Raw genomic sequence first — 26,131 nt, 5'->3', positions numbered from 1 at the left:
CCAAATTCAACGACTATTCGCGTCAGTTTTCTAACGTGGTTATTAAACACGAATAACAGAAAAATAATATTGGTGGATCGTACGGGACACCGAGACTTCCGTTTGAATTTAACGCGATACTTTCAATAGTGGGAAACTGTTCATTTCGCACACTTCCCGATGTTCATTTGGCGCAACGTACAGGGGACGAAGCCGAACGATGAAATGTTTCTTTACAAGGACGTGTCTTCTAGGTGGCGCAGGGAGCATGGTACCAGGTCCAGCGTCGGATTTGAGCAACGAATCGAGCGGGGGTGGCGGAGGTGGCGGCGGCGGAGGCGGTGGCGGAGGTGGTTACCCAGACTTTCCACCCTCGCCTGATTCATGGCTCGGGGAACCACCGCCACCACCCCACGCTCACCACCATTCCCACTACGCCACATAACCCGGCAGAGCCACGGGTCGCCAGATACCGTTTGGAAGAACGGAACGGCACAAGGCGTTCACCTGACAACCCCGTCGGCGAAGGACTCGTTCGAAAGACTACACGAGCCCTCCAACGGACCAGCCTGTCCACCTTCGTCCATCCTCGACGTCGCATCCTCGAGGCAGGAGCTCCAGGGGATATCGGTGTTCCGATCGCGCCATCGACGGATCCGTCTACGCGCGGGGATCGATCGAGAGCCTCGATCGAGGAACGACCCCTGCCGCGGAGTCGTTCTACGCCACGCTAACCACCGTCCCGGCCGGTTTCCCGTCATCGGATCGATTGCCATGATTGTCGTTGGAACGTTACGTTCATAGCGAGCATACGATTACGCATTCGATAGCACGATTAATCTAAATATATTTATGTACAAGTTCCTCGTTTCCCGGTACTATGGAGTTTAATGGTCGATTCAAGAAATACCTAGAGGATAGTTTAGACGTGTCGCGAGCCGGACGTTCGTTGGAACCGATATGCTTCGCGGAAGAACGATGATCCGTCGATTTATTCGTCGAACGAATCCCGTGGAAATTATTAACAGAGAATTTCGTCGACTGCGCTTCATCGATGGTATTATTTTTGACGGGAAGTCCTCGTAATTAAACGTAGAAAATGTATGTCGCGGTCAATGTCAGTGTCGATCGAAACTGATGTCCGTCAATACTACACGGTTGAAAAGTTTCCGTTAACGTACACGAATTAAACGTTGCAAATAATGCTCGACATCTGTTTTACGTTGAACTAACGCCCAGATCAATTTTTATTTCGCGTTCATTTTTAAATAACACGAAGAATATATTAGAACATTTAACTAATGAATTTTTATACGAAGGAACAGAAAGTTTTCAACTGTGTAGAGAATTCTGGTCGACGAAATCTGTGTGGATCACTTCCATGGGGTTCGTGGAGAACACCCTCGAGACAGCTCGATGGAACAGCGTCGAATCGGTCGATTTTCATTTTCGTAGGGAATTCCGTCGAATCGACCGTGCTTCGGCAGACATCGTTTACCAAAGCGAACGTCAACGTGGACACGTTTCTGTGGTATACCGCGCTTACATGACGTTACAAGTTTCAGGTGTCATTTATTGTAAATAGTTCAGATTAGATTCTATCGTACTCCAATAAGAGATGAGAAGAAGACGAGGAGGATCGGCGTACAATGATCTCGGCGCAAGCGACGCTGTCCGCTGAACGAAACTCGAAATTGAAATTCAAGAAAGCAGCCTCAGCACCGATTTTGCAAACTAACGCGTCAATTCCCGTGATAAAAAGTTACCTGACTGCTGATTTGGTATACTTATGGCTTGCATGAATATTGAAAACATAAGTGCACTCATTCAGCGTATATATTTTCTATATTCAGGTACGACATAACTGCGGAAAATCGGTACTTTTGTGAAATATATTTCACATACGTTGCATTAGGCGCAGAAATTAATTTTTTGCCTTTATATTCAATCGTCAAAGAATCGTCATTCTGGTATTATATGTTGACACGTGAGCAAGTTTGGTTGCCTATCAATAGGCGTATGATCGCTGACATTTACCGACCGACAGGATATTAACACTTTACCGACCGGTAGCGGTTCAACATCATATGCCCTTCTCACCGGCCGCTCGGCAGCAGATCTTCCCTGGCACCGGGAATTGTATAAAAATACGAGAGCTTACAGAGCAAAGCAACTTGTATCTCAATTCAAAGTAACAAATACTTGCTAGTTACCATAGCAGTTACCGGTCGGTAAAGTGTTAATCGTCTGTTTGTGGAAGAGGCACAGAATTAATTTCTACACCTGATGCATATCGTTTCGATATATATCATACATCACGAATGCGTAAAATCCGCAATTTACTCGGAAGAAATATTTGGCGCGACATTGTTTCAAATTTAATGCCTCAGAGTTACCAGCGTCGCGACCAAATCAGAAGCAACCTCCCTCTATTTCCTCCGCGTGCCGCTCGGTGGCTCACGCGTGTTCGGGACGTCGCGTCGCGGAGGAAAGACGCGTTAGGTCGTTTCGTGTACGTCGAATATTGGTTCTCCGAATCACAGGTGCGTTCGAAAGTCGTTCTAATAAGACGTGATATTCGATTGTAATCGAGTGACAAGAAAACGGGTGTGAATCATCGACATTTTACCAACAAAAGTTTACTTTCAATCGGTGGACAATTCGGTCGCTCGACGGACACTGCGCCTGCGCACGACGGTCAGCGTGTTCGGCTGTTCATTTTGGGACAAGAAATCGCGTAGTTTGCACCACGAGGCACTCTTAAAAGTATCCCGTGTCATTCCTGCGTCATCGATATCAGCATCCCACCAGTTGTCAATCGAACGTGACTTTTCCTTTTGCAATTAATTTGGACGATCGCTGCCCGATTTCGCCGGCGTCCACGAAACCGTTGAGCCAACATGGCGGCTGGTATCAGGGACGAAATTCGAATCGCGCCGTTTATTCGATCCAAGAGTTTTTAGTTGACCACGACGAAATATTTTAATCTACGTTTCGAATTTTAATCGAATTTAATAGCGTTTCCGTATCGTTGGCGAAATCGAGCGGCAGTGAATTAACTTTTACGTCGGTCGATCGATTCAATGGCGCTACAATTCTGGTCCTTGATCTTTACCGAAACGTTCGATTGCACGGTTGACACTTTACGGACGGTGACGTGAATTTATCTTTACAAACTCGTGTAAATACTCTCTTGACTGATATTCGTGATCGACGAATCGTTTCCTTTCTTTTCTTGTTCGATTAAGGGAAATTACTCGTTTACGTCCTCTGTCCGTAAAGCATCGACGATTTCGAATAATCAAAGCCATTACGATGTCAATTGTGCCCTCGTTTCAATGCATACACGCGTGTCATGTATAAATTGTATGTGTGTGTACGCGCGAGACCACGTATTCGCGGAAACACGACTAGATGTAGAAGGATACGATAATCAAAAGCGCGAGGTTCGATCGATAGCAGTCTCCTGACTTCGCCTGTGTAACATGCAGCAGGGATGTTCGATTCTTTTAAACGTAATTGATTTATATCGAAATATCCAATTAAACAGCTTGCAAGCTTAGAAGTTCTAAGCAAAACATATTGGAAGAACGAAATCTACGCGAGAAACAGGTAGCAATTTCCTCGATAAAATCGATTCGGAATCGAGCATTCCTATGCATACAGGGTGTCTCAAAAATGTTGTAACACCTTGAAAGAGGTGGTTCAGGAGGTGATTTGAAACAACTTTTTCCTTAGCGAAAATGTTGTCAGAGGCTTCGTTAAGGAGATATTAAGCGAAAACCCCGACCAATCAGAGCGCGAGTATGCCGGTGGACCGCCCATGGTAGCGTATGAGCGCGCCCGCCTAGCGCGTAGCCACGCCTATTGCTGGCGCTCCAACGGTATACACGCGCTCTGATTGGTCAGTGTTTTCCGTTAATATCTCCTCAACGAAGCCTCGGACAACATTTTCGCTAAGGAAAAAGTTGTTTCAAATCACCTCCCCAACCACCTCTTTCAATGTGTTACAACATTTTTGGGACACCCTGTATACGGTAATTTGAGGCGCACTTCAGCCGGTTGTACGTCGTCAAGTTTCGCACGCGTCCCTTGCTTCGTTCGCGGCAACGTTCACGCGATCCAACGCTTTTGAAACTATTTTTTCAAAAACTGTGCGCCTCGTATTATCTGAACGGATTGTGCCATGAGAACAAGGACCGAGACAAAGGAAAGATATCACTGTAGAATTGTATATACATCGTCCCCCGGTCGTTTTAACCACGACAATTCGATTACTCGAGACAGAGTGAGCGTCGTGAAGGGTAGCAGGTGCGTTCGGACAGGTACTGCTCACTAATCCGCTCTGTGAGCACTCTCGACTTCTGAATTTTTTGCGTCTAAAACATGGCGACCACTCAAAGAATGAATAATATTACAATGTAATGTTATCTGCGAGCGGGTGAGCTTATGGATTTTTTGATTCCAAACTTGGCGACCGCTCTCTGATGCTATTGGCTGCTACCAGTGAGCAGTTGCCATGTTGGGAACGTATATTTGTGGTTTGCTCGCTCTGTGAGCGCGCTCACATAACAGCTCGGTGAGCAGTGGTCTTTCTGAATGCAACCATTGTTTCGTCGTGTGAAAGAATTGAATGTTGTACAGTTACGAAAACCGAATACGTGCTCCTCACCGGGTTTCGCAAAAAGATAAAATGAGAAAGAGAAAAAGATTCGCGTGACTGGCGCAGTTCATAACTTCATCGACACGAGTTACTACGGATCTTTATATTATTATCTAGTCATCGAGTGATAATAAAAATTCTATCATAATCTACATCGCAGCGTGCTTTTTCTTCGACCGATTCAATCGTCTGCATTCAACGAGACATCGTACAACAACAAGGTATTAATAACAATTCAATTTAATAACAGAAGGTAATCCGAGGAGATAAATTCAATCAAATTCTTTTCTTCAAATATCAATGGCACTTTATTTGCGAGGACTATGTACAAATGCTGTGTAATGATACATTGGTGTTTGTATGTACACGCGGGCGAATTTCTGTCGTGACAAAAAAAAAAACATTCGACAAACGGACAGTTTTTCGATGATATGGTTCACGTAAACTTTGCGGAGAGAAGAAACAATCTACAAAAGAGCTCGAGTACACGCTTACACGATTATATACAAAATTCATAATGTACAATTCGGTTCCAGTTCACGAAGCGCGCTCTCGACGTTTTAGAACTCGCGTTAATACCTTTTTAACGACTCGCAAATGTATCAAAATACTTTCTCGTAGTTTTTACAAGATATAACAAGCGCGGATCGATCGTTGATCGGTACAATTACGATTCGTTCGATAACGAATGCTCGAGAATTATAGTCGCACACTATAAAACGTAAACATTGGACGTTAATTTTTAAAATACGCAAAACTTCACAGTCTCTTTCCTTTTCTCTGCGTACGATTCTTTTCTTTCGGTCGCATTAATCCCCCCATCTCTGTCAATTGTCTAATGGCTCTTCGTATGTCCTTGTTTTCTTGAGAATACTCTTTGTAATTTGCAGCTGCTTCGATATAGCCTTCTCGACGTTCTTCTTATTTTTATTCGACGTGGAGAGATGCTGGAAAGTATCCTCCAATGCCCTTCTCGTTTTCATCAGCCGTCTTTTCAGCGTTTCGTTTTCTTGCTTCAATGCTTCCACCTCATCTAGACCTGTAGGATAATATTTGAGACGTGTTTTAAACATCGCAGAGTATTAAAAGACGTTCGAGGACTATTCGAGGCTTTTACGCAACATTAATACTACTTAGCGTTCTTCGAAATTTTACCCTAACTTATGCAAGGAGTAGACTCTAGTTACCTTCTATCGGCAACGGACTATCGTTGTCCATGTCTCGAATTGGCCTGTTGCTATTGCCGTTATCTTCGTCGCTCAACAGATTAGTCATCGACTCTGTAATTTTCAATGTGTCCTTCAAAGGTCTCATGGTTGACACTGCGGCGTCGCTTTCGATCCCTAAATCCGGCGAACAACTGGATTTACTGCGTCCACCCAGCGTTGGGTAGTTTACTGGTAGCCAATATTGCGAATTCTGCAAACAATTTACTTTTGGTAGTATTTTCAAATATCAAGAGATTTAAAAGATTCACTAGTGCTCATGTTTCCTGATAACTCTAGCCATGTCTTTACTTAAATGCCTTGGCAGAAACTAACATTGTACGACTGATACTCTTGCATGATGTCCTCGCAAGTTTGTTTGAGTATCGCGTCCGCTGGTAGCGAAGATACCCCGCTAGAACTTGGCGCTGAATCGCTCGCATCGCACATTGCCATGTGCCTTCGGAGTTCCTTGTTCGCGACCTCCAGTTCCTGCAACCTTGACCTGTGCGACTCGTTGATTTGATTCAGGTCCGAGATCTGAAAGGGAACGTAAATTAGAATCAAGCCCAGCGATGCGACGAAACGAATTACAATGTGAATCTTGAACGTCTTACCTCCTTGTTAAATTTATCATGCATACTACGAACGGTCAAGTCGCATCTGTTCTCAGCTTTCCTGACCTCTTGCTCCAAACGTAGTTTGTCGTTTGTTAGCTTCGTGTTCTCCACCAGAATTTGACTGTGCGTGAGAGTTAGGTGGTCGAGCTCCTTCGTTAATGTTAATATACTTGCTTTGGCACTTTCGTTTTCGACTTCCAGTTTCTTGATTCGCGTCCTCAACTGAAATTTAGTCATATATCGAGTCACTTGTTTGAACCACAAGTCGAGGTGAACTTAATTAAATTTAATAGATATCAGATAATATAAACTAGTCGTTACCGTGTCGTTTTCTCTGTTGAGCGTTACGAGCATCTCCGCAGTCTTCTTATCAGCGTTTTCTTTGTACTGCATCAACTCTGCTTTCTGTTTGTTCATTTCGACCGCCATTCCCTCCAGGTCGACCAGCTTCTTTTCTAATTGCGTTCTGCGAGCGTTGTTCTGCTTGCTCTCCTTCTTCAATGCGTGAACTTCGTGTACTCTTCTCTCGAGAGACGATTGCAATTTTTCACAGAACTTTTGCGATTTCTCCAGTTTAGTGATCAAGGGCAGTATTCTTTCATCGAATGTCTGCAAGATTGAACAATCAGTTTAACAGTCGTGTGATAATTAAGGGTAATAGTAGTATTCAACGCTTAGTTTAGGGAGCATATTTTCACCTACTCCCAATTTCAGATTGTTTACACTATTTGTTACACTATTTGCCTTATGCTAACTTTTATGTATATAAAGAGTCAAGCATACAGTCAGTGTAATAAGTATTCGTACAGGAACCATTTATTTTAAATCCAAATTCATTTTTGTCTAAGCCTCTTAATTTTAGTAAATCGACTACACTTATGAAAACATTACTTCTACTATCTACAAAATTAGTACCCTCTTTGTACCTACAAAAATTGAAACCAAGTAGGAAGTCATTTTGCTCTGCAAACATAATATAAACTTTACATGAAATATTCTTTATATTACTGTATCCTGTACACATTTTACAGTTTCTTGCACACTCAAATTTCCCTTATATGCATAAAGTCTACAGATAAGAAATATCAGTAAACCTATTATTAAGTTGAAATTAACGAAACAGTCTAGCTAGACACTCTGAATAGAGATTATACTCACACAATCGAAGGAAACCTTGCTGCTCAGTTCATTCCTAAGGGCACTAAGCTCCGTGTACAGCAGAGCGTTAGTTTCTTTCAGTTCCTTTATGTGGTAGCTAGCCTCGGTTTCGTTCAGATCGTTCTGATAAGTTTTATGATAAGGCACGTATTCCAGAGAGTCCTCGGAGTCGCTGAACGTCTTCGTGTACTTTGAGAACCTGGATCTGTTCAAGGACCTCTGTTGGGTCTCTTGCAAGCCAATTCTGGCCATGGAGACTGTCCTATCTGGCTCTGAGAACGCCTCTGAGTCCGACTGGGTGGATGCTTGATGTTTCATGGTGCTAACCAGACTCTCCGATCGACTCTTCTTGGTAGAGTTCTCGAATGACTTGACGCTCCCTCCATCCAAGTTGGGAGGTGCGTCGTTGATAGAAATCCCTTCGAGGGCGTTCACGAAGTCGTCAGAAAGTATCTTTGAGCTCATGAGAACATCGAGCACGATCCTCTTGTGCTCGTTGCCGATCGTGTCGGCGCGGTCTACGTTCTTCAGCATCTCCTTCATGAACTTCATCAGGTCCTTGAGATGGGTTCGCAGCAATTCGCAGTACTTGTTCGCTCTCTCCGTTTGATTGTCGCCGTATCCGTCCATCTCGGTGGCGATGTCTGGCATCGACACCAGTTTCAACCACTTCAGGTAGTCGACCTCCTTCTCCAGCTCGTTCTTCTGGCTCACCAACCTCTGTACATAGTCCGTCATCGTTTTCACATCTATGGGCTTGTTTCCATCGATATAGTTCAGTTGGATCACCTCGTTGGTGAAGGTCACCTTGATACCTATGTCGTTCAACTCTTTGATCAAGGTGGTCAGCTGACCGGCGCTGTCCTGGACGACATCGGACTTGTTCCGACTTCTTTCGTGACCGTGGCTGGCGGTCATGTGGTTGTGGAGCTTGGCTATCTCCTTGTTCTTGCTCCAGAGTTCCGTGTTCACCAGCTGCTGCAGATTCTGGGTCTTCACCTGGAGCTCCTTCGTTAGTTGCTCAATCTTTCGATTCTTCTCCTCGATTTCACCGTTTCGCAGCTCGAGCTCGCGGAGAAGATCTTCTCGTTCAGCCGGAGCCTCGGGATCGTTTCTCGTCGACTCTTTCAGTTTCTCGAGTTCGGTGGCTTTGTCCTGTAGCTGCTCCATCATCGTTTGCTTCTCGATCTCTAAGACTTCGATCTTCTGTTCCTTGTCCTGCAGGCGGCCTTGCAGTTCCTAAAGAAGAAAAGTCGCGATAGGTTAATTCTCGATAGGCATTGTAGATGGAATGTTCAAGTACTCGGACACCAGACTGGTGAATTGGATGGGCTTGATTGACGAAGGATTAGGTTGATGGGAGCTTGATTAGGTTAGGTCTGAGTTATACTGGGTTGGAGTAAGGTTAGATTTGGATGTGTAAGACGTCTCCTTTGGGTGAGGTAGCTCAGGTTGGCCCATATTAGGTCTGCATTAGGTTGATGGGCCTTAAACAGGCCTGTATTGGATTCAGGTTAGGTCGTGTTAGATGAATAGACGTGTCTATTCGTTTGGCCTATCGAGAAACGTAGTTATTGTCCTAGTATAGAGACATATAACTATCCTGACTTCAAAAACAAACTAATTTTTTACCATTCTTATCATGGAAACTATTCGATATAGAAAGTTCAAATTTGAATACCAGAATAACCGCAATTTCCAGTATATCAATTATGCTTTTAGTATTTTATTTGATGAAAGTATATCAAACAGCTGCCCCGTTGGTTGAGTTCATTTCATCCAAAACGATCCTCAAAGAAATGATAAGAATAATAAACGATCAATTAAACTTACACATATTAAAATGACGATAGTTGCCACAGATTAATCGAACGTGATCATTTACTATCCCAATATTTACTTCCGGTAAAATCAATGAATGACTATCTAGTACTTGAACTCATACAAGAATTAACAAATAATTTCGTGGATCGCTAGTACGAAATTAGAATAATAGTAACCAGTCAATGAACGCAATAAATAGCGAAAGCAATCCTCAATGACGAATCTTCCAGGCTCAATAATCAATGAAAATCAATTACCTCCGATTTAACTTCTATCTGCTTCTCCAAGCGACTCTTCTCAGCCTTGATGGTCTCTACTTGGTCTCGTAGGTCGTTAATTTTGGCTTCCATTTCGTCGAATCGTCGCTGCACATATAAAGTATTGTTCTCGTCAATAAAACTCGGCGGCAAATCGGTGGAACGATTTATTTGCGAAACAACTGCTGTTACAGAGATGTTATGTACAGATATTGCGTGCTAGTAATTTGCATCAGGAAATAGCGTGCTAATTAAAACAGGAAAGTATTTCGTGGTGCTCGTGGATAACCCGTGTAATCGAGGAAAAAAGCAGGTTGGGAGGGGTGGGTGGGTGGGTGGGAGGCGATTGCATGCTAATTAACATCGGCTAGGGGTTGTTTCGTGTTAGAAGGAAGGTTTAGAGTTTCGGTTTTCTTCACCAACTGCGCGGCGAAACAAGGGTAACGATATCTGGCCCCTAAAATGAAAAACAGAAGAGATCTAATTTGTAATTTTTACATGGTGGCCTTAGCTCTACCGCTGGATCTCTAGATGAAAATTATTGGACACAATTTTTATCGTCTACTTCTAGCATTTACTTTAGTTTACTCTAGCTACAGTTGAAGAAATGATTGAGAATGTTGAGGAACGCAACAGAAGTGCCGATCGACAGAGAGAGTACCCTTACACAATAGCTGAGATAGTAATATGGTTGATGTTGATACAAACTGCACGTGTTGCACACAAGTATAATTAGCCGACGCGTCTTTAATAAAATACTTGGAGGTACGTCATGCTCTGAGTACTTTTTAATAATATCAATATATACTTCTTTAGTATGTAACACTTTCTTTGATATACACATTCGTTCGACTTCATTAAATTGATCCTTATTTTGGACTCCTTTTGGTACTGAACCATTTCAAAGGAATGGACTATATGTTAATTATGTATATAGTCTATTTATTAATTACCAAACAGAATCCAAAATAAAAATCAATGTAACGTACTTGAACGCTCTCTTGCACAATTGATTATTTAATCAACTCGTCCCTTACTTTTCGTCCTCGAAGAATCACACCATTTCTAGTCCCACGAACAACCACAACCCTCCCGACCCGATTTCCTTAATTTTTCCCTAACGTCACACGTTGTCCACCTACCTCCATTCTCACCGAGGCGCACAAACAGGAGAACATATTGTTATCGATTTATCCCGTTCGATCGATCGTATGAAACTCGATCCTTGATGGATACTCCGACGCTAATGCTACAATAACGTCTAGCACTGGCGAATATCCGCGATCGGCACGCGTTTAGCGTATTATTTATTATAAAAATCGTTGCTTCTCCAGCAGGGAGTGCTCAGTTTTTTTCGTTAAGGGTCGCAAAGTATCCTTGCTCTATTTCGTCTAGAGTCGTTTTTTTTTTCGTTATCAATAAAAAGAGAAATAATGACACACACACACACAGACACCTCTTCAATTTTATCGATAATTCGTTCTAATCGGAAAGCGAAAGAAAGTTAACAGATGTATCTCGAGTCCTCCCGATCAGGGTCGATCGAGTCTATAGTCGTTTGTAATTTTTTTTTTGGTTCGTTTTCGTTTGTTTTTTTTTTAAATGTTTTTTTCTTTTAATTATTTTTTTTCGTTTATAATCGTCGTTCGTCGTGGAGGACACCACGGTGGATGAAACAGTCGAGATGAATTTTCGTGCGAAGACTGCCCCGAGAGCGGTTCGTGCAGACTTCGCGAGCAGACCGTCTCTATTATTAGACGAAAGGCATGTCTTCGGTTTCGTATCGCGGAGATACCGTGTCGCCGGGGCTTGCTCTTCCACGAAAATTACTCGATCGCTAAATCTCTAGTGGCAAGTTCCTCGTCTCGGTTTCATTCAATGTCCAGCATCGGTAATTCGTGCTTGTTTAGCATGGAATTCGCGTGGGTGATCCATCAATGGACGATGCGACATCAAGAGCCACGAAGAGTGGTCTTCTTGTCTATTAAAGGCTATCAACGTCAGCGTTCTCTTTACTTGAGGAACCATTTTACAATGGAGTATAACAAAACGTAATTAAAACTGCCTGGACCAATCCGTGGTTCTCTTACATATTTATAACGAAACGTTTATTTGGAAACGTCAAGTCTATCATTTAATTTAGACACATTTCTTCAACATAGATATTCTATTTTAGAAATAAGAGGAATCGATTAAAGCAATCTAGATAGAAGAAGTATGAGGATTAAAACAAACTCTGATTATGTCTTCTGGTTTCTACAAACTACGAATACTAACATGCTTTCGTTTGGGAAACAATTTTATAATTATCAGCTAAATTAATGCCCTGTTCTTCTGTCTTTCAATCTCTATCTGCGTGCCTCTACTCGAAAAATAATTGTACAGTTTCCGACTCGATCTAACAGTCCACGAATGTTTAAAGTAACACAGCTTTGAATCTAAAAGCAAGGTTGAATTTTGAAAGCTCCTAAAGAACTGGAGGCCTGTAGCCTCTAACGTAATAAAAATATATATATAGATTGACCCGCGAACGAGATACGACGCAGAATAAAATTTAGGAAACAGAATTTTTCTTTCAAGAAACTTTCGTGACGATTTAGATATCGGATACGGAAAAAATGAGTGTTAATCATTTCCAATTTCTCATAAATTCAAATAAAAGTAGACAAACAATTCGTAAAGGCAAAATGAGTAGTTAATTTATTCGTTCGAAAGCGTTGACAAAATGATTAACGATTGATTCATCGTTGATTTGCAACTAAGCGTGTCCTGTAATTAAATACGTCAGGATTCGTGCACAAATTAGTATAAAAGCAGTGAATTTAGCAGTAAGTATTGTACAAAAGTTTCTAAAATGCTTGTCGAGGAAATAAAAAACTATACAAAATACATCCATATTCGTCTTGGCAGCAACGTGTACATACAAATGATCACTCTTAAGTCGCCTCAACACGCTTCATGCACCAACACTAGAAATCCGTGCAAAAATATATGCGCGAGTATCGAATACCTAACGTAGAACGCGTAAGATATTAACAAAGACAAAAGTAGAAAAAAAAAAACAACGAATACATAACGTAGTATTTAATTCGATATAAAACTGAACGAGTAACCGGAAAAATAAAAAAATAAAAATATTGTACAAAAGATATCGACGATGACCGAACGCTGCTATCGATTCGTATGCGTGAGAAGTTCTAGTCGCATCGTGTAGAAATGAAAAATATTGAACGGTACCCCAAAGCGATAGGTGTCATGCAGTGAGAGTGATGATGACGAAAAGCAGAAAAGGAGAAGTAGAAGATGTTAGGTGAGTTCAGTAGTATTTCTGAAAGAAAGAGAAACGTTTGATAATACTAAACCATTCCGTAACCCTGTGCCGTATTTAAGCGGAATGCATTGGAAAGTATTGTGGTACTATCTCTACGTTTGTGAACTCTTCGATCGTGACGCGTCGTCAACGATATTTTCTACCGCGGGTGTACTCTTGTCCCGTTTCGTCGCGAAAATTAAACGCTTACGAAGTAAGAGGAGAATCTAAGTACAACAGCACCTAGCCTCGAGCCCAAAGAACAGATCACAGTTAGTAAATTGTTATTCAGAAACGCAGAGATAGCCGAGTAGCGTCGAAAAATCATGATGTCGACCTGATTGCTGGGATCACGCTCGGGGTCGTCCGTCATGTCGGTGCTGAAGTCCCTTAGAACGTACTGGTTGTGCCTGTCCCTTCCGATCTTCGCATCCTCGTTCTCCCTTAACCTGTTCAGTTCGATCTCCAGCTCCATGATCTTCTGCTCCTTTCTCAGTTGCGTGCTCTCCAATTTCCGCTGCTTTTGCATGAACCCTTGGATAGTTTTGATCGCCTTCTCGTGGTCGTTCTTCAGTTTTATCAGCTTCTGATCCGTGACCTCTACGTGCTTTTGCATATTGCACAGCTTCAGCACTAGCTGCTTCCTTGCTTCTTCTTGGCGCTTCAACTCGTTGTCTTTGTCTTCGATTTCCTGCAGCAAACAGAAGACGATCGATTCGTGGAAATATGAAATCGATGCGGTTTTTGGGAAAGGAGGAGAACGTGAGCTTGTACTTACCTTGATCAGACCTCTCGCGTCTTTGACTTCCCCGAGTGCTTGCAACGGGTCCTTTAATCTCGGCGACCTTTCTCTGTTCGGTTCGCTATCGAGACACGCGCTTCCTCTCTTCGTCGTTCCTTGGCCGCAGGTTGCTTTCTGTCCCATTCGCGACTGGAAGGGGTCCTCGATTAGATTCATCGACGTCGGGCTGGTAGGCGGTGATCGTTTCGCATAACCGTTCTCGAACTGTAATAGAAATCAATTAAAGCCACCCTGTCAATTACAGCCTGTAATAAGAATCGATTCAAGCTGGCAATTCCTTCCAAATACGTCAACTTCTGCGTTATGCTGTATTCAAGTCTGGTTCTTGATGAAGAACCTTCTTATGAGAAGGATTTAGAGAATGATTCCTAGAACATGAGCTCTATTTATCGAAGAAATTTATCTAATTTAAACGAACGCTTCATGTTTCCAAATAAATTTGTAATTTGTCTATTTAAATTAGACATAAAAACATGCTTGCAGAAGTTGGATAGAATTTCTTGTTACACAACGAATGCTGCACATCTCTGTATTTTAAATAGGTACTTCTAGGAGCCAGTGTTCTATATGTATATAGGACACACTGTTTACAAAGCATTCTTTTGTCTAACAACATTGCCCTTTCTTTTTAATAAAGTATCTTTCAATACAACGTAAAAGAAAAAAAAAAAGAATTGAAAGTATCACCTGTGAGAGCAAAGCGCGATGCTTGTTGTTGAGGTCCGTGAGGGCATCGTCCCTGGTTTTTATAGACGCCCTCAACTGATCGACCTGTTTCTTTCTTTTCTCCGCGACAGCGTTCAGCTCGTCGTACGTCCGACACTTCTCCTCCAGTTGGACATTTTTCTCCTTGATCACCCTTTCTTTCTCCTGCAGCTCGTTCCTGCACTGCTGAACGACCGTGTCCTTTTTCAGCAGCTGTTCCTCCAGTTCTTTGACCTTTTCTCGTAACTCCTCCATGTCTTGCACCCTCTCCGCCGCCAGGCTTTCTCTGAAACGCGTCTCAGCCTCCAACCGTTCCCTGAACTCGTCCCGCTCGCTCTCGAGCTCCTGCGCCCAGATCCTCTCCTCTTCCAAGCTGGCCGTCACCTGCTTCACCTGTGTTTTTACGTGATTAATTAGTCCACATACGCAAAAAAAAAATCGCATACTTCGGTCCGCTTTAGAAGCGAAGGAGGAACTTTTCGTTAATTTGGTAAGCTAGTTCATTGCGAGAGAATAGCGTCATGAATGTTGATATTGTTGAGAGTGAGAACGTGCGGAGATGTTTCATATCGCTACTAAGAATCCTAGTATTTTATTCTATTAATAGGTGTGAGGTTTCTTCTTGGAAGAAGACTTTAAAAGTATTTTTAGTGGAGAAAGAAACAGAAGAATCGAGGAGCCTTTTGACAAGAGGGGTATATTAACCCTTCCTTAGGGGTGGTCCACGCGTGTCACACGAAGAGCTCGACGAGCCCTAAAATATTAAAATAGAACTTTGCCAGGACTCCCAGTAGTTTTTTACAAAGCCGCCTGTAACGCTATACAGGGTGTCTATAAATACAATTTGAAGTAATTACTAGATAGGGCGTACGAAGGAAACGCAATGAAACTTCCTGCACCACTTTGCATATAAAATTTAAAGGAAAGAAAAAAGAACCTTTAACACGTTGAACGCCGCGTCACCCACATACGGGTGACGGAGCTTTTCGCCAAGGAACTTCAACAAATGATTTCAAGGGCTAAGTGTTGATGAAAACTGATCTGGATAGAATTCGTAAACTTTGATGAGAATACAAAAATGAGTAATACGACGAATGTTAGATTGTACAGTTTCTAATTGTCCCGAGACAAAATGTTAGTTCTGTAAACATATCCATGTGAATCCATGGCAGTCAACGCGTTAAATCACTGCGACTTAACTGCAACTTTACCCTTCGCCTTTGCAACATCCAATTAAACATCGTACTCGCGAACGACATCCATCACCTTCGGTGTAATTAATTTTAATCGAGATTACGGGAATAATGGAGATACTGTTGCCTCCCGGTGCCCAGACGCGCAAGAAACCAGCTGGGCACATTCGACGAAAAATACTAACAAAGCAAACGCGTCCGCTACTCGAAACATACTAATTACTCTCTTTCCCTTTTTGCGAACGACGAGAGCCAGCTTATCGGGCGTGGTTCCCTTCGCGGTGGCCGAAGGAAGCGAACAAAGATAGCGTTGAAATCGTGCAAATGCGCGTGAAATGCCTCGCAGAAAGAGGAAGTCGAATGAAACTGTCCGAGAATTTCTTATCGTTTTTCGCGGAGCGTTAGGCAATACGTAATTCACGAAAAATCGACGATTACAAGTTACCCATTCACGCAATTGTGTTTCAGGAAAAGTTTTTCGCTCAGGTATTATTTTCATTCGAAGCGAAATTCGCGTGTTACATTAGTCAGCAGTGAAATTAAATTATATACGATGATATCCGCTATCTCTTCTTTTCGCGATCAAAGCTAGCCGACGCAAGCACGGAAGGGTCAATGAACACTCTTCGCGCGGAACATCTAGACTGATAACGCTATTTAGAATAGAATTACAGTACATGCTGGTGAGTTGAAAAAGCAAATATAGGGAGACGGTCCCGTACAGGGAATTATACTATTTCAAATAATGATACGAATAGAATAGAGTGTTCGCGACGATTACTCGCATAATTTAATCACGATAGTAATATTCTCACCTCGGCCTCGAGAGATGCAACAAGTTCTTCCATTTGGTGCAATTTTTCCTCGTTCTCCAGTGTCGTTTCTGGTGTGATGCCGAAGGCTTCCTTATAGTAGATGGACGCATCTGTTACCTTTTCCTGGTATTCGGCTAATTCTGACGCAACAAAGAGCAATGGAACGTTTCATGACACCAAGAATAAATCAGACCGTTACGAAAAGCGACATAGTTAACCAACCGAAGAATTCGGTATAGTTAACAGGGTGTTACACCACAATCTGACGGCTCGTCGCTATTAGCTAACCCCTTGAGTGTACGTTTATTTTTATATAAAAATTACCATAAACTCTAGTCGTTATACTCTTTAGATCATGAAAAAATATAGAAAAGTAAAATGAGAGATACAGTCAGTCCCATAAGTATTCGTGCCTTCTATGTTCATTAAAGAAGTTTGTCTAAATTAAATGACAGATGTGACGTTTCCAAATAAAATTTTCGTTATAAATATATACATGCGTAATATATTTATTCATGTACATATTTATAATGAAATTATATCGGAAATTAATTTGGAAATATCGAACTAATTATTCGATTTAGAGAAATTTCTTCTATAGACATAGAGGGACGTGTCTGCATCTTAAAATCGATTTGCGGATAAAAATTGCTAAAGCAACAAATTTCCCATTTAAAATTCGTCTCTCGACGGGCTTAAATATTCAGATATAATTCCACCTCGAGGAACTAATTAAGAAATAATCGAGATCTGGGACAGAGGATAATTAAACTTCGTTACTGACCTTGCTCGAGCTTCCTGATCTTCTCCCGTTCATTTTCGAGGGACTGTTGATACTGCGCTTGATTCCTCGAGGATGCCTTTTTCTGTTCTTCGATCAACTCGAAAGCCTTGGCCGCTTGGCTGAGAAGTTCCTGCTTCTCCACCAACTCCTGCCTCAGCGACTCGTTTTCCACCTAACAAGGGAGCAAAACTCTTTGAATTGAAGCTAAGCGAAGTAAAGTCGATTAAAACTTCCCCTGGACCCTTCGTTAAACTGTTGTTACTCGGTTTTCTTATTCGTCAGGCTAACGTTACGGAAAGAAATTCGAAACCGGTAGAAACCTTCAATTCGATGTTCTTCTTTATCGCATTCTCGTCCGCAGATGTGATGCCCATCCGTTCCTCGAGGAAGTAGATACGCAATTTGAGGTTGAAGTTCTCCTTCTTGAGGGCCTCTAGCTGGTCTTCGTAGACCTTCATGGTTCTGCCGATACCCACCCCGTCTCTGGTCCCGATCACCCCCGGTGGGAACTGTTTACCAGGCAAGTTTGCGTTTGTACCTGAAGCAACGAGAAAAGAATACTTTTTACAAGCTTCCATTCGCGTTTCTCAACACGTTGGCTGCCAGACTAAAACTCGCGGAAATTTCTACAATGCTCAAATTCTGTCTCGAGTCTATCGAAGATTAGGTAACTTGACGTTCGTCTCGTAGTATTTCACTTCTTAATCAAGTTCACCGGTCCTGTCCAGATTTTTTAGTTCCTTATCGAGAAAAGTCTTATCACCCGTTTCCGGGTTAATAGAAGAACGCGTTAATAGAATCATCCGACAAAAACAGTTCGCCATAAGAAATCGTCGAGTCAACTATGCCCCCGTTCTATCGATACCAAAGTATGAAAATCTTCCTTCCCTTTTATCGAGCTCTTACTTTCCATAATTAGCAGATGTTAACCTAACACCGCGAGGTACTTGATCGACGTGTGGGTTTTCTTTTAAGTCATCTCTGACAATAGAATCTGAACGTTTCAATTTATTCCAGATTAGAAATGTTCACCCTCGTAGCAGCGTATAGTTCAACGAGCCCCGATCGAATCACAGAAACGAGAACCACGATTGCGTCGATCCCCAGCTGGTAGCACTACGTTTAACATTTAGATACGTGCCGAACGTGAGAAACCGAATTTTGCGTGACCACGTTCACCGATGCTACAGTCTCGAGGCTCCCTAACCCGAACCCCCTGATTCTCTATAAAACCTGTCCGAGTTGCCAAATTATCGCGGATAAAAGACGAGCTATCGACGAGCTTGCACGCTCGCGTGTTCGAGATATCGCGGTGTAGAAAAGGACGGGTCGAGAATTTTCAGGGCCCTGGCGTGAACTCTTCGAGGCTGAAACTCACCCTCGTTTGGACTAGAGACCAAACGTTTCTAAACCCTACTTGTATCTCGGTTCACTGTTACTGTAATGGTGTCTTATTTTGTATATTATTTTATACTCATTTTTCTGATTTTTATTTATTTATTTTCTTTCGTTATCGTATTTGATATCATGGTTGAGATTTCCAGTGACGTAACACGAGGACATCAATTCGATTTTTCGATTCGACTTTTTTTACAAAAAAATACAAAAAAGAATCGTTTAAATATATTGTTGTTTGCACCCTTGAATTCAACGGCAAAAACTGCGTAACAGTAGAAAGTTTCCAAATTTTGTCTCGATAACTACTTGGAGCTAGTTTCGGTCGCTGCACCCTCCCTCGAGTTGGAACTTTTACGTCCCTAGAGTACCCTACATCAAAACTATCCTAACACGATCGAGTAGTACATTAGAAACACAAAGAAGATAGGAAGAGTACATCCTCGCTAGCTAGCAATTACTAACAAATCCGAAACTTTCTTTCAGAGGACCCTGAATGTCGCGGCAGCTCCAATCCTCTTCGTTTACGGCTAAAGCGTCTCGTAACGCAGTTCAGGATCCTCGCCGGCGCGAAACTAAAGATAAGCTCGTCCCTTTTAAGGACACAGTCCTTTGCTGGCACGCCAGGCTCGTGACTAACGAACGTTTTAGCGCCAGCCGTTCCGAACACGCTCGCGCGTGGCGATCGTTTTTCTCCAGGTGCGCTTGTTGCAATCATTGACCGTTGAATCGATCCTATTCTCGAATTCATCCGAGCTACGCGACTACCGATGCCAATTTCGCGATGCTAAACGGCCGCGGCCGTGTCTTGCTCCCTTTGAATCTTTTTTGGCACGCCACCAAGCGCCGTCGACGGGGGTATTCTAGTCTCGAGCGTCAATTTTGCAGATATTCCTTCGGATATTTCGTTTTTCTTTAAACTTCATCGGGGATCTTCGTGCGATTTATTTCGAACGAAAATAACGAAGATTAAACGCGGTACGAGGGAACTTGCACTTACGAGCCCTTTTGAAGGGAGTAAGCGATACAATTTTTTCAGTTTCGTGCACCGTGAGGTTAACTTTGGAAATATTTTCTGTAGCATTCAAGCACTGTATTTAAACACAAAAAAAAGAAGTAAAGTGTCGACCTTGTATAAATTTACCTAGTCGAATGTACCCAGTGTTCGTTCCCCTTTGAGCTGAATTGTGTCGCACAAAGAAAGGTCGCAACGCGGCACGACCGAGCTTAATAGCCTGTATTAATGCACAAATGGGGCAGATACGTTTGGGCAGTTTCCTTTATGTTACAATAATTTCCATTTCGTGGCTTGCTGGGCTCAATGGAGTTCTTTTAAAACCCTTCTGTATCTGTTCGCTCGAATTTACCTTATTTCTGCGATGGGCCCTAAATAGAACTTTCCTTTCGTTAATGAATGAATCAGGAACTTAGAACGAGAAACTACTTTCGATATCGCGATAGTATCGGTGTTTCAAGCTATCGAAATAACGTAAACACTATCGTTCTCGAGCTTATTAGACTCTATGTGTCCTAGGTCTCGACGTAACATCCTCCCCTCCATTTAAAACGCGACACTTCAGAATTAATCCGTCATTCAGTCGCCCTATCACTCATAACTAGTACGCGAACACAGTATGTAGACACTCTTAGTTCTATCTCTGATACTTTGCCATTCATTCGGATATTAAATTACACAAAGAATTAGTCTTTTTTTTTTTCTAATTTTATTAACCGTACACGTTCATGCTATAAAAGAGCGCACGCAGATCAGACGTGATTGAATGTATCATCTTTCAATCGCGCTTAGCTTCTAGATAACGGTACGTATGTATATTAAATGTCGTTTGGGTAACGATGCACGTATGCTATAAATACCACGGTGCAATATATTAATTCAGTCGACACATCCACTTAACCTTTTCCTTAGACATATAGAACTTGCCAACGCTTGAATTACTCGAATTATTATCTAGAAATGTATACAGTGCCCTCGATTAATTTATAACGTACCGTATGCAGTTTAGATTCTTCAAAGAATTAATCAAAAATTGGCTCGTCAGTAGCCTGTGGATGTTTGTGACAAACTTAAAAATATACAAGGATACGTAGAAATGCGTAAATGTATAAAACATAGTATAATTTACATTTCTGTCCGTCACCTGTGCGTATAAAACCACGAGTTCGCGTAAACGTCCACGGTATAATATCATAATAAACATAATAACTAAGTGCACGATAACGTTCCAAGCGATATTCCATACCAAACATGACTTGTATTTGTATTGGCCTATCCTGGATGTTCTCGGGAAAGGTCGAAGCCTCTGACCGCGACCTACCACATCCCATACCACGTGGGAACGTCCTCCAGTGGCAAACGTCACATTTTACCGCACTGCTCTATACCCACGCTAAATCTAAGGGCAAATTACTATCTCGTTGGTATCACGGATTCGGTAGATCTTTTCGCGACGGTCGCGCAAACACCAACTGAGACGGAGAATGGCCGAGCAGCGCCAAAGTTTACATCGCAATAACGTGCAGTTAAAATTATATTCAAAGCATATACCGTGTTCACGTGTTGGATATAGACGGACGTTTCAAGGATTCATCGAGCCGCGGCTCCACGGGGCAACGAATTCTTCTTAGCCAGACACTTGCGATCGATTTCTTTTCGAGCGGAGAACACGTATTTCAGGCAGTGATGGGCGAAACCCTAGGCTTCGAATAAATCTGAAGTTTGCTGATATGTTTGTCTCGTTTCCTCTTTTGAACATTTTCCAAAGAAGGAAACTTCAGCCACGTGGATCTCCGTATACTACAAGCAAGAAGCAAATCCTATTCAGTATTCAAGTGTTAGATCGATCGCCGGAAACTGTCCTTCTAACACGCGTTTCCCTCTTGTAGGCAAACTCGTGGTTCCACTCGAATCCCAGCCCCCGATGCAGTTCCTGTTGCAGCTGCGGGCGCCACGTGCTCAAGCTCCTGTGAGTATAAATTACTATTTCGGTCTACCCTCATGGTATCAGGGAAGCCAGCACCCACATCTTCACCTCTGTGAGATTTTTAAAACGTTCTTTTACCCCACGGCAATTGTTTCAGATCACTGAGGCAGCTTATATCCCCTTGAGTGCTAAATACTCGTGGGTCAAAGCGATCCATGCGTTGTGGACGGAATTCTTTTGGAATTAATTATTACACCGAAACATCGACCTGTAAATCCTAACTCGAAAATGAATCTAAATATTTGAACTTAACTAATACGCTGCGGATCTTTATCCAAAATAATATCTGCACGTAGGAAAATTGACCCAGGAAAATTGATCTTAACACTTTATGTACCGGGAGCCTATTTATAGGCTTTTTAATTGCAGTATTTAGTTATTTGAATTTATTTACTGTGTTGACGGTTGTCTACGAACAATGTTTAATGTCTGGTTAGAGACTTGGCTTCCAATGTGCCTAGTAACAGTATGAAGGAATTATTGTCAGCCTAGATTGGCATATGCTACTGTAGAATATTGTTTTTTGAATTAAAGTCTACTTCTAAATAGCCCGGTAGATAAAGTGTTAAATAAGAATTTATATTACTCTAGAAATATTATGATACGAACTTTACTTTCAATACACTTTTGTATTATTGTATATTCAAATTTCCTATAAGTGCATAAATAATTCGCAGTCTAGTAACAAATATAACAGAATGATTCCGATAATTGTATCTCGAGTAGAAGATGGAGAAGATCGGTAACGCGTATGTGGGTTCAAAGAGTTGCGGGCAGATCGTTGGACGATCTCGGGGATCTATCAGCGGGTTTCCGCGATCCAGGTATCGGGTCGAGCGCGATATCGATTCAGGCGGGCTCTCACTCGCGCGGACGCGGGGCTCGCGTATTTATAGATGACACATTTAGGCCAGAACCGAGTTTGAACTATCTTTATTTTGGCAGGCGGCTCTCCAGCCCCTCGTCGCCTGCTCGACACTAGCCTGGCCCGTAATTAAAGCCACGGAATCGTCTTTAAACGCGAACCAGCCAGCGATTGTTAATTTCGCGCTGGTTAGAGTCAACCTTTAGGCCAACGTTGGGCCACGAATCAGGATCAGACTGGCGGAGGCTTGGCCGGTTATTTCGGGTCGCTTGCGGCATTGCGACACGGATAATGGTACCTTTGCCGGGCCGCGCTCGTCAGGTTCGTGTTCGTCTCGCGCGGAAACCTATGTGATCGATTTCGAAGTTCGCTGATTCGTTTTGAGGGTACACTCGAGAGTAGATAAAAACTTTGATTCATTGGGAGGTCTTCCCTAGGAGGGTGGAAAAATTAGGGGCCTTGTGGACTGCGAACATGGTGGCAAGGCAGTATAAAGTAGTTTATGGTAGGTTTATAGTACTTCAGGGTTAGTAGTATCTACATAGATATATGGTAGTTTAGGCTTATCTAGCCTCGGTACTTTAGGCTTGGTAGTGACTATATAGATATACATTATATATTAGGTGTATATTATGTATATTAGGTGTACAAATAAGTTCGGTGCCTTTTTATCATATATTCGATGTTTACTTATAAGAAAAAGGAACACACGTTATGTTTTAAAGTAATCACCATTACTTTCTACACACGGATTCCGTTTCTATAAAAAGATGGTGATTTTGATTCAATAAACTCATTAATGCTTTCTTCGACTTTTTCGAAAGATTTGAAGTGAGAATCAACTGTGGTATCGTAGCGACCGAAAAAGATGGTAATCTGAGGGAACCATATCTGGAGAATATGCCGCATGAATGAGAATCATTTTTGTAGCCTCAGCAGTATTTTTCTTCAACTCAAATGCAAAAAGAATACAATGTCTAATGTGCTCTTTCTGAAACGTCATGGTGCGAAGTATTGTTTTTCGAGGTTATATACCAATTAGGTTGAAGTTATATAGTGAATTTAGTAGCGTGAAGCTAATACCTTAAGACGCCGATCGGTGGGAAAAAAATTTCAATTTGAAATGTAATTACAGCTGAATATATGTATAGGCACCGAACTTATTTGTACACCTAATATTTTAGGCTTACTGCTTCAGGCTAGATACTTTTTCTATTCTAACGTTAGGATTGTACCTGTGTTTCTTTATCATTGATTAACGAAGAGTTTTCCAATAGATTCTGTAAAATTTTGTTCTCTGTAGGATCCGAGAGCAAGATAGGTTGCCTCGAAAAAGTATCGTGGGTATATATATATATTTCGCGATCCACGGTGAATCCGATATCCTTGAAGGGATATCGAAGATTTACAGAATTAGCAACCGCAAGTCCGCGACAAGTTATAACAGTTGTCTCTTCCTATTTTCATTGCTCCATCCACCTATTTATCCGGCGGACATGCTAGCCACATCTAAACTTAGATACACCGTGTACCGCAGGCGTCGCTACAAAATTGAGAGTAAAGCGACAAATTGGCGATAAAAATGCACTTACCGTTTATAGTAAATTATATTCATACCGAATATACCTAATTTCAATGCTCATAACTGTTGTTACTGCATGAAACCTATTGGTTATAGATTGCCACTAAAAAGAGTGAAATAAAATAATTTTTTGGGAAAAAAAATTTAACCGACTTCAAAAAAAGTACAGTGAAAAGTACGAAATAATTTCTAGTTAATTTATATGAATACGCACTACCTCTAGATATATTTTTTTTAAAGTATGGGAAATGCAATGAAAAGCATGAAATAATTTCTAGTTAATGTATATGAATCTGCATTATCGACCGAGCACTCCATATTATCGACCGAGTGATCTTCATTATCGACCGAGCACTCTAATTTACCGACAGAGTAATCTGCATTACCGACAGAGCCATCTAAATTACCGACGGCGTAATCTGCATTACCGACAGAGTAATCTGCATTACCGACAGAGTAATCTGCATTACCGGCAGAGCAATCTGTATTACCGACAGAGTAAGCTGCATTACCGACAGAGTAATTTGTTTTATCGGCAGAGCAATCTGTATTACCGACAGAGTAATCTGCATTACCGACAGAGTAATTTGTTTTATCGGCAGAGCAATCTGTATTACCGACCGAGCAATCTGCATTACCGACAGAGTAATCTGTTTTACCGGCAGAGCAATCTGCATTACCGACCGAGCAATCTACATTATCGACAGAGTAATCTGCATTACCGACAGAATAATCTACATTATCGACAGAGCACTCTACATTACCGACAGAGTAATCTGTATTGCCGACAGAGCAATCTGCATTATCGACCGAGCATTCTACATTGCCGACAGAGCAATCTGCATTATCGGCCGATAACCTATCAGACCTAACTCAGGCCAACCAAAGCATCAGACGGATTGTTTCACAAAAATTGTGTCGACAGAGTCGATAATGTAGATTACTCTGTCGGTGATATAGAATGTTCGGCCCATAATGCAGGTTGCTCTGTCGGCAATACAGATTACTCTGTCGGTAATGTAGAGTGCTCTGTCGATAATGTAGATTACTCTGTCGGTAATGCAGATTACTCTGTCGATAATGTAGATTGCTCGGTCGGTAATTTAGAGTACTATGTCGATAATGCAGATTGATCTGTCGGTAAATTACAGTGCTCGGTCGATAATATGGAGTGCTCGGTCGATAATGCAGATTCATATACATTAACTAGAAATTATTTCATGCTTTTCACTGTACCTTTTTTGAAGTCGGTTAAATTTTTTTTCCAAAAAATTATTTTATTTCACTCTTTTTAGTGGCAATCTATGACCAATAGGTTTCATGCAGTAACAACAGTTATGAGCATTGAAATTAGGTATATTCGGTATGAATATAATTTACTATAAACGCTAAGTGCATTTTTATCCTCCCTTCGTGGGGGGGGGAGAGAGGCGCGGGGGGGCACCGGTAGCGTTCATAAGAGATCCCGGTGCCCCTCCCCAATACGCTGTGGCCGGCCACCGTAAGGTTTTAGTGGGTATTCCCCTTGATATCAAATCAAGGGGCGAGTCCCACACTACCCCCTCCTTATGAGGGGGCGTGCGTAAACGCATTTCCTCACGTAAAAAAAAAGGTTACTCTGTCGGTAATTTGGATTGTTCTGTCGATAATGTAGATTGCTCGGTCGGTAATGTAGATTGTTCTGTCGATAATGTAGATTGCTCGGTCGGTAATGTAGATTGCTCGGTCGATAATGTAGATTGCTCGGTCGATAATGTAGATTACTCGGTCGGTAAAACAGATTGCTCTGTCGGTAATACAGATTGCTCTGTCGGTAATACAGATTGCTCTGTCGATAATGTAGATTGCTCTGTCGGTAAAACAGATTACTCTGTCGGTAATGCATATTACTCTGTCGGTAATGTAGATTGCTCTGTCGGTAAAACAGATTACTCTGTCGGTAAAACAGATTGCTCGGTCGGTAAAACAGATT

At 42.0% G+C, this 26,131-nt stretch overlaps 2 protein-coding genes across 4 annotated transcripts in view; one reads left to right on the top strand and one right to left on the bottom strand.

The window, feature by feature from the left end:
• LOC128877539 (LIM/homeobox protein Lhx3) overlaps positions 1–26,131 on the top strand; it is a 91,984-nt gene that overhangs the window by 56,598 nt on the left and 9,255 nt on the right. The window contains exons 8-10 of the mRNA XM_054124920.1: positions 234–4,863; positions 21,615–21,694; positions 21,810–23,082. Of these exons, the coding sequence (XP_053980895.1) occupies positions 234–424 (191 nt within the window). The 3' untranslated portion in view covers positions 425–4,863; positions 21,615–21,694; positions 21,810–23,082. The remainder of the gene's footprint in view (positions 1–233; positions 4,864–21,614; positions 21,695–21,809; positions 23,083–26,131) is intronic.
• The window catches only part of LOC128877533 (centrosomin), a 32,755-nt gene continuing 11,547 nt past the window's right edge, over positions 4,924–26,131 (bottom strand). For 2 of the 3 annotated variants that reach the window (XM_054124914.1, XM_054124913.1), the window contains exons 3-15: positions 17,636–17,853; positions 17,316–17,487; positions 16,532–16,671; positions 14,506–14,916; positions 13,795–14,022; positions 13,354–13,707; positions 9,707–9,814; positions 7,626–8,864; positions 6,789–7,076; positions 6,465–6,689; positions 6,184–6,387; positions 5,830–6,061; positions 4,924–5,681 (exon numbers count right to left, since the gene is read on the bottom strand). In XM_054124914.1, the coding sequence (XP_053980889.1) occupies positions 5,470–5,681; positions 5,830–6,061; positions 6,184–6,387; positions 6,465–6,689; positions 6,789–7,076; positions 7,626–8,864; positions 9,707–9,814; positions 13,354–13,707; positions 13,795–14,022; positions 14,506–14,916; positions 16,532–16,671; positions 17,316–17,487; positions 17,636–17,853 (4,031 nt within the window). In that variant the 3' untranslated portion in view covers positions 4,924–5,469. Of the gene's footprint in view, positions 5,682–5,829; positions 6,062–6,183; positions 6,388–6,464; positions 6,690–6,788; positions 7,077–7,625; positions 8,865–9,706; positions 9,815–13,353; positions 13,708–13,794; positions 14,023–14,505; positions 14,917–16,531; positions 16,672–17,315; positions 17,488–17,635; positions 17,854–20,971; positions 21,201–26,131 lie in introns of those variants that run through there. The other variant, XM_054124915.1, reaches the window with a different exon arrangement.

This window comes from Hylaeus volcanicus, chromosome 5 (assembly GCF_026283585.1).
Source record: "Hylaeus volcanicus isolate JK05 chromosome 5, UHH_iyHylVolc1.0_haploid, whole genome shotgun sequence".
Taxonomy (NCBI): Eukaryota; Metazoa; Arthropoda; class Insecta; order Hymenoptera; family Colletidae; genus Hylaeus; species Hylaeus volcanicus.
The sequence above is the reverse complement of the archived record's forward strand: the minus strand, read 5'-3'. Positions and strand labels throughout refer to the sequence as shown.